This window comes from Dasypus novemcinctus, chromosome 29 (assembly GCF_030445035.2).
Source record: "Dasypus novemcinctus isolate mDasNov1 chromosome 29, mDasNov1.1.hap2, whole genome shotgun sequence".
NCBI lineage: Eukaryota > Metazoa > Chordata > Mammalia > Cingulata > Dasypodidae > Dasypus > Dasypus novemcinctus.
Genome location: NC_080701.1, coordinates 35,140,283 through 35,148,866, shown reverse-complemented (window position 1 = coordinate 35,148,866; position 8,584 = coordinate 35,140,283). Strand labels below are relative to the sequence as shown.

Here is an 8,584-nt window from a genome sequence, read left to right as displayed (position 1 = left end):
CGAGGCCAAAAATGCCCTGGCCCGGGTAAATAGAGCCATCGAACAGTGCCAACTCCAGTGACATGAGCCCGGGAAACCGTTGTTAGGCCTAGTCTTACCCACTCAGGGAACACCTACTGGCCTTCTTTGGCAAGACGGACCGCTCCTCTGGGTCCATATGGCAAAGAGCAAGCTCCGAAAGATTGGACCTCAAACCACCCTACTCGTTCAGCTCACCACCGCCCTAGTCACACAAGCCACCCATCATTATGGGTGCCCACCTGACACCATTGTGTGGCCCTTCACCGCCAAGCAAGTCACCACCCTGCTACGCAGCTCCATTGATATGCAGACTCTTATGGAGCTTTATCATGGCAACTTCGATAACCACTTTCCACAGCATCGGTTACTGCAGGGCCTTCCCCTGCTAGAAATCGCCGCCCCCGGCCATTTCCCTTTTCCGTCCAGCAAGCCTCTTCCAGACACCACCATCATCTTCACAGACGCCTCCAAGACTAAGTTTGCCGCCGTTGTCTTTGCACCCGGCGAGCACCAGCCACGTTCACATGTGCGCCTCCATCAATCCTCTGTGCAAGTGGCTGAACTGTGTGCTGTCATCTTAGCACTCCAAACCCATCCCCACTGTCCACTGAACATCTTTACAGACAGCCTCTACTGCCTACAAGTCTGCCAAGTCATCGCCTTTTCTGCGTTTTTTCCGCCCGACAACTCAGCGAGTGAAAGCATCAACGTCGCTCTCCTGGACCTTCAAGAGCTCATAGAGAACCGCCGACAGCCTTGGTTCATCGCTCACATCCACAGCCATTCCGGCCTTCCCGGGCCCCTGGCCCACGGCAACCACCTTGCTGATCAGGCCGTTCACCTGCTTCCAGCCGAGACCACTGTCGCAGTCGGAGACCTCATCAATCAGGCCAAGCTGCTGCATGCCAGATTTCACTTCTCAGCAGCTGGCCTCCACAAACTCTTTCCAGACCTCCCAATCCATACCTGCAAACACCTTATGCGGTCATGCCGAACGTGCGCTCCATTGCTGCCCTAGGGGCCACTCCAACCGCAGGGAGTTAACCCTCGTGGGCTCCGCCCCAATTCCAGATGGCAACTGGACGTCACTCATGTCCCCCAGTTTGGCCGATGGAAATACCTCCACGTAGCCATCGACACCTTCTCTCACCTCTGCTACGCAACCGCGCTCACCGGAGAAACGGCCAAGCACGCCATCCAAGCGCTCAGAGAATCTATTCTTTTCATGGGCGTTCCATGGGACATCAAAACAGACAACGGACCTGCCTACCGGAGCGCCTCCTTTGCCGAATTCCTCAAGCTCTACGACATCACCCATCACTTCGGCATTCCCTACAATCCACAGGGACAAGGCCTAGTAGAGCGTGCTCACCAGTCTCTCAAAACCCTCATTCTCAAGACATCTGCTGACCAGCCGCGTCGCACCCCTCGCGACGTCGTCACAGAGGCCCTGATCCGACACAACCTGATGACCTTCAATGCCCAAGGCTTTTCACTGGTCCACATGCACTGGGGGCCTACCTTCCCGCCCACCCCTGCACCGCTTGTCCTCTGGCGTGACCCGCAGACCACCCAATGGCATGGACCTGCCCCTCTCTTAGCCCAAGGACGGGGATTCACCTGTGTTTTCCCTGAATCAGAGCCGCAGCCCATCTGGGTCCCAGGACGTCTCATCAAGCCCCACACCGCCGAGGCTTCCGCTAAAGCTGACACCAATGATCCTCCTAACGAGTTGCCTACCTAACTTGCCTCCTTCCCATCGCTGTTTCCTTTGTAGTTTTCTCTCTCTCTTTTGTCTCCACAGATGATTCGCCGCCATGCGGGTAGTTCCGTTCTTCCCATTGCTCTCATCATCATGCTTCCCTTCATCTCCCCGGCCGTTGTCAACTCGGCCCATCAACACTCCAATTGGACCCTCCAGCGCTGGCAAGAGGAAGCCTTCCTCATCATCAGAAAACTACTGCCCAAGCCTGAATCCCCACCCCTCGCCGTTGGCCCCAATAAAGTCCTCAATCCCCCCGCCTCCCCCCCTTCCAGCGGCAACCCCCCTCATCCATCGCTCCCCAGCCATGGCCCCCCCTACCAAGTATTCCAGTCCCCTTCTCGCGTTAATCTATGCATCCTACTTATCTCTAAATACTTCTCACCCCAACCTCACCAAGAACTGTTGGCTCTGCCTCTCCCCCTCCCTTCCTATCTATGAGCCTGTCGCCGTTAACTTCACGTTCAACGAATCCACTTCAGTATACCCAGCCGAGTGCAACTGGAACACTTCCTCCGTCCCCCTAACCTTTCAATCTGTTTCCTTCACAGGACGCTGTGTTCATTCTCGTCAAGGTTCCCACCCCTCCCTTAGTGCTTGTTCTAACTACTCCTCTCCCAGCGCTTCCGCCAAGTTCTTAATCCCCCTTAACACCTCCCAATGGCTTTGCACCTCCACCGGGCTAACCCCCTGCCTCAATGTCGCCACCCTCAACGCTACCCATGAGACTTGCCTGCTCATCCTTCTCGCTCCTCGAGTCGTTTACCATTCTGACCACGAATTTTTCCGCCGCGTGCTGAGCAGACAAACCTCCCTCCACTTACAAAGGAGAGAGCCTGTCACCGCAGTCCTAACAGTCGCTACCCTTCTAGGTCTTGCAGGGGCAGGCATAGGGATCGCCGCCCTCGCCACACAGTCCTCTGCCCTCTCCTCTCTCAGACAGGCCATCAATGAAGATATCACCTACCTTCAAAATGCTGTAAAACATCTAAAAAATTCTCTCAATTCTCTCTCTGAGGTAGTCCTCCAGAACCGCCGCGGCCTTGACCTCCTCCTCCTTAAGGAAGGGGGTCTCTGTGCCGCCCTTGGAGAGGAGTATATGCCAACTCCACCGGCTTAGTCGAGGACAACCTGAGAAAGGTCCAGGAGGGATTGGATAAGCACCACAAAGAGCGAGAAAATGCGAACTATTTTTCCAGTGTTCTCCATACCCTCCTCCCATACCTCCTTCCATTTTTAGGCCCACTCATCATCATCATCTTAGCCCTCACTGTAGGACCCTGGGCCATCAAAAAAATAGTCCGCCTCGCCAAAGACCAAGCCAACGCGGTATTCAGCTCCTCTGTGCAGGTTCATTATCAACACCTCACCACTAAAGAGCCACCACCAAGCCATCTGCCGCGCTCCTCCCGCCCCCGCCGCAAACACCGAACCACACGCCTGTAACCTCCTGTCTCCCTTTCCTCACTCATCTCCCTCCTTCTCCCCCAATCAGGCGAGGGGTTCAGGAACATCACGACCCCATTTTGCTGGCAGAGCTCGGCGCGCACCAGGCACCGGCGTGCGCCGACCCCAGCAGCAGGCACATGCGTCCTGGCCAGATGCTGTGTCCTCTGCAGCTGAGAGCAGCTGGGAGGGCCCTCTGCTTCTCACCGCCAGCCGGTCCTCGTGGTCTCCCTCCTCCCCTCGTCTTACCCCAGTACCCCTCCCATACTGCCCCTGCTGCCACCAGTTCACCTCCCCCGAAGCACATACTTTTAAACAAAAGGGAGAAATTGTCCCCGTCTCCTTCCTGCCCAGTATTGGCAGCCGGTGCTGCCCCTCCTTCTCCCCTTCTCCGTCTTCCACCTAGCCGTTATCTAGACAGCCCACACTTTCCCCTTCCCCTCCCTTGCTCCTAACCTCTTAGCCAGCTTACTGTCCAGTAACCGCCTACTGTCCAGTAACCGCCTACTGTCCAGTAACCACCTACGCAAGCAACAGCACCCGCCGGCACCAATCAAGTCCCTTTACATATCCCTAGACCCTATAAAACCATGTCCCCTTCAACAATAAAGTAGACTTGTGCCTAGACCTTGTCTCCATGGTGTTCTTGCTTGCACCACGTGTCCCCCGTGCCTGAGCGGAGAGAGCGAGGGCCCAATGGCTTCGTGCCGAACCCCCTCCTCTCCTTCAATCACGAGGCAGCCCCCATCCAGAGAGCATGCCTGGCCAACCGCCAACCCTCCCGGAGGCCCGCCGCTGCCCGCATACATTTTCATGTATTAACAAGTTTTCTTATTCTTTCTTTATTCATTTCTTTGATTGTGCTATCTCAGCTAAGAAAGTAACAAAAACAAACCACATGGGTTTAATAAATATTAAAAATGTGGGAGAGAGAGAGAGAGAGAGAGAACAGTGGAAGAATCAAATATCAAAAAGAGTACTTGTTAACAGATGCAAGGCAGAGACATATGTAATTGATAAAATGTGGTCATCAGAGATGCCAATTCTTTAGTTGAATTTCCAAATGAAATTAGTATCAAAAGTTATAGTGGTAGAAATGAAGATAAAAATAATTTTCTATCTAGTGGGCAAGTAATGGATTACAACCACATGTAAAGTTTGGAGATTCTCTGATGCAACAGTATCCTCCTACATCTATCCAGGTTGTGTTTGGACATCTGTTAATGACATTAAATGTTAACACTTATAGAATACTTCTTATGTGTCAATATATATAGGAATTACCTATATTAAATCAATTGTTCAGTTGAACAAACACATTGTCCTGCTAGTATATGATGAAAACTAACAAAACATGGTTACAGGCTCTGAAAGAATCCTTTTTTTTTTCTTTTTTACTTGGTGTGTAGTAACATATACATTTAAAAATTTCCCATATTATCCACTTTTAAGTGTACCATTCACTGATATTAGTGAATTAGTGATTGCTTTATTGATACCTGTACCCTAGATTTAAGATACAGAAGCAGCTCCCTTAGGAGCTTAAGGCAATAATATTCTATATTCTACTAAACAAAATGAACAACAAATAATAAAATTAGGTAAATGTTGATTGATAATATACTTAGGCTAATTTTTCCCTCATATTGATTTTCCATTTTGTTTAGGGATTATTTGGCTTTGTCTCTCCATATCTTAAGCACATTCCTCAAAGATGTGCAACTCCACCATGGTGACTGAATTCCTGCTTACAAGATTTTCTGATGTGTGGGAGTACAGAGTTTTACAAGCCATGCTATTCCTACTGATGTACTTGGCAACCCTGATGGGCAACTTTCTCATTGTCACAGTAACCATACTTGATGAGAAACTTCATACACCCATGTACTTCTTCCCCAGGAACCTATCTGCATTGGACATGTGCTACATTTCTGTCACTGTACCTACGACATTTGTTATCTTCCTGCTTGAGAGCAAAGCAGTTTCCATTGTTGGATGTGCAGCTCAGTTTTTCTTTGTGTTTTTATTTTCTTCTACAGAGCTACTGTTTCTCACCATCATGGCCCATAACCAATATGCGGCCATTTCTCAGCCCATCCACTACCCAATGATTATGAACCCTTGGGTCTGTGCCCAGATGACACTGCCTTCTGTTGTTAGTAGTATGATCTATGCAGGATTCCACACAGGCAATATATTCTGGCTGCCCTTCTGTCAGTCCAACATGGTCCATCAGTTCTTCTGTGATGCCCCCTCTCTGCTGAAACTCTCCTGTTCTAACACTTCAAAAAATGAAATTTTAATTTTTATCTCTACAGTGGTAATCACTGGTGCTGCTTTACCTTCATCACCATGTGTTATATTCACATATTTTCTACTGTGCTCAAGTTTCCAACCTGATATGAGTAAAGAAAGGCCTTTTCCACCTGTATCCCTCACATCCTTGTGGTAACCATCTTTGTAAGCTCAGCCGCTGCTGTGTATATGAAGCCAACCTCCAGCTCACCCACAATTCAGGACATGATCACCTCTGTGTTCTATTTTATGGTCCCTCCTTTTTTAAATCCTATAATCTATAGTCTTAGAAACAAGCAAATAAAAGGTTGTAAAGAAAATTATAAGCAAACAATCTTCATTCAGGAGAATTGTATGATAATTATTTTGAGTCTCCATGTTACTGAGTTGAGATGCAAAATGATTCAAAATTATTGCCTATTTTCAATTTTGGTGGTCCTAACATACTAAGGGATAGTCATATAATGTGTCAGTACAGAAACAATATAAACATATTTCATTTTGAGGGTTTACATCATAAAACTGCACAAATGCTGACACCAAAATGTGGATATTTAAGGTTATCTGCTAAAGCTTAGAACAACTATATATCACAGTTTCTGCAATATTTAGGTGATTATAAAACTATATCATTTATTCAATCATAAATTTAAAATATCCCTAAAATATAAATAATAATAGCTTATTTTATCTTAATAAAACAGAAGCATCTGACAATGGGTTGGTAAAATAGATCAGTAATATATCATCCAGTTTTTCATAGCATGGAGGGATAGCTTTTCAATAAAAATTTTTTTCTCAAAGCAAAAAATATTGTTTAGAAACTATTTTTCAGTGGTGAATTTAGAACACTTAAGATTATTTATTAGTAGATATTCAAATCCTCAGAACAAGAATGCAAAAATAAGGTAAATTTATCTCTATTTCAATTATAAAACTTCTGATTCATTGTTTAAATATATTATGAAATAATAAGATGAAAATATGAATTTAAGTAAAGCTTCATATAGGTTTTACACATATGAGGGTCCATAATTCCTACTTTAGTGCTTGATATATACATAATCATCTCTAGTGAGTAAAAAATAGCCATATTGGATAATACTCAGTTTCTTGATCTGAACATTGGAAGCATTATTGCATTAATTAAAATCAAACTACCACTACTCTTGATTCTGTGATTGTTATCATCCATGTGCTAATGTGATCCTTAATTGATGGCATAAAATGCTTTGTAAACTATTGTGCTCTGTCCATTTATTTTTATTGCAAAGATTTTGCAGTAAAATGATACTATGTTCCCATATATATGAGCATGCATTTATCCATTATCTATATTTGTAATTCTGAAGGTGTATTGGGTAACCAGTGGTGGGGAAACATTAATAAAATTTAAAATTTTTAAAGTTAAATAAATTTTAAAACAGGTCCTTATATATTCCCTACAAAAACAATTTGAAAGTTTAATTTGAGTCTTCTTTTTTTTTGGTCTTCTTGATTCTAAATTTTTTAACAGCTGGCAAAGTCTTATAACATTTTAACTTTAATTTTCTGCTAATTTTAAGATAAGCCTCAGTTCTGGTTAATTATATTAATTGATTCCTACACTCATCATGTGTTAGGTTTTCCTGTTTTGTGTATGCATCTGGTAATCTATGATTGTATGCTGAATATTGTGAATTTTATCTTCTGGGTTTTGTATATATGTTAGTCCTATAAATATACTAGTCCTTTATTCAGATTCATAATTATTTGAATAGTGTTTTATTTTGGGGGTGTCTTCATTTGATTGTTCATTATAGGACTAATTAACTGAGGCAACATCTTCCTGAGATATTCCCTCTTATATATGGGTCCAATATCTGTAATTTACTCAAAAGTTGGCTAAGAAAATATAGTCAAATGTTAAGTTTGTAATTTATTTTTCCACAAATGCCACAAAACCCCTTTGCTACCAAATCAGAATGCATCAATTGTTTTCCTGAGTAGTTCAATTAAACCACTAAGTGATGTTGTAGACAATTAATAACAGAAAAAAAGCAATATGGACATAAATCTAAGGTCCCCACAGTGTGACACCTAGAAGGAAGGGCCTTGCTTAACTACAATAAAAACTGTGGGCCCTTTGTAGCAGCTATCCATTTTGTCCATATTTTTACAGAAATTGAAAATAGAGACTATGGAATATGTAGTAGAATTTGCAATTTCCCCCATTTCCCAAACCTTAGAAGGAATGCTCAAAGATACTGAACCTAAGTTTTTCAAGTTCTTTTTTAGTTCACCTGATGATTTTTCCACTATAAATCTCATAAACTTGTACCAAGCCCCTATAATTGAATGGTGCCAAAATTGTAATAAACAACCGTACTATTGGGATATTTAAACAAAAATATATTGGTTTTCTGTCATAACTGTTAGTGGTTTTTTGACATAAAAGTAAGTACTGGTTATTACATTCAAATTAGAAATTGTTTTTTTCTTTTTTACCAAAGCTATTTTTATTTTTAAAATATATTTGTATTTATTTTAAAAAGATACATAGATCACACAAAATTTTACATTAAAAAGTATGAGGTTCCCATATACCCCACTCCCCATACTCCTCATTTTTCCCACATCAACATCTTCTTTCATTAGTATGTCACACTGGTTGCATTTGATTAATACATTTTGGAGCACTGCTACAAAGTATGGATTATAGTGTACATTGTAACTTACACTCTCTCCCAGTTTTTTCAGTGGGTTATGGCAGTATATATAATGTCATCCCTGCAATATCATTCAGGATGACTCCAAGTCCCAAAAATGCCCCCTTTCACACCTACTTTTCCCTCTCCCTGCCTTCAGCCACTTCCATGGCCACTGTCTCCACATCAATAATATAATACAGTCCATTCTTAGAGTCACAATAATTTTATGGTAGAATACAGTAATCCATTCTAGTCCATATTTTATTCCTTCATCCTGAGGACCACGAGATAGTGATGCCCACTTCACCTCTCAATTGAGAGGGGGCTTTGATCTCACATGGCTAGTAGATGGAACTCTCATGCCCACAGC

At 43.8% G+C, this 8,584-nt stretch overlaps 1 protein-coding gene across 1 annotated transcript; it reads left to right on the top strand.

The window, feature by feature from the left end:
- Positions 1–4,958: 4,958 nt before the first annotated feature.
- On the top strand, positions 4,959–5,681 carry LOC101428535 (olfactory receptor 14C36-like). Its single transcript, XM_004469620.1, has one exon. The coding sequence runs from the start codon at positions 4,959–4,961 to the stop codon at positions 5,679–5,681; it is 723 nt and encodes a 240-aa protein (XP_004469677.1).
- The last annotated feature ends 2,903 nt before the right edge of the window (positions 5,682–8,584 follow it).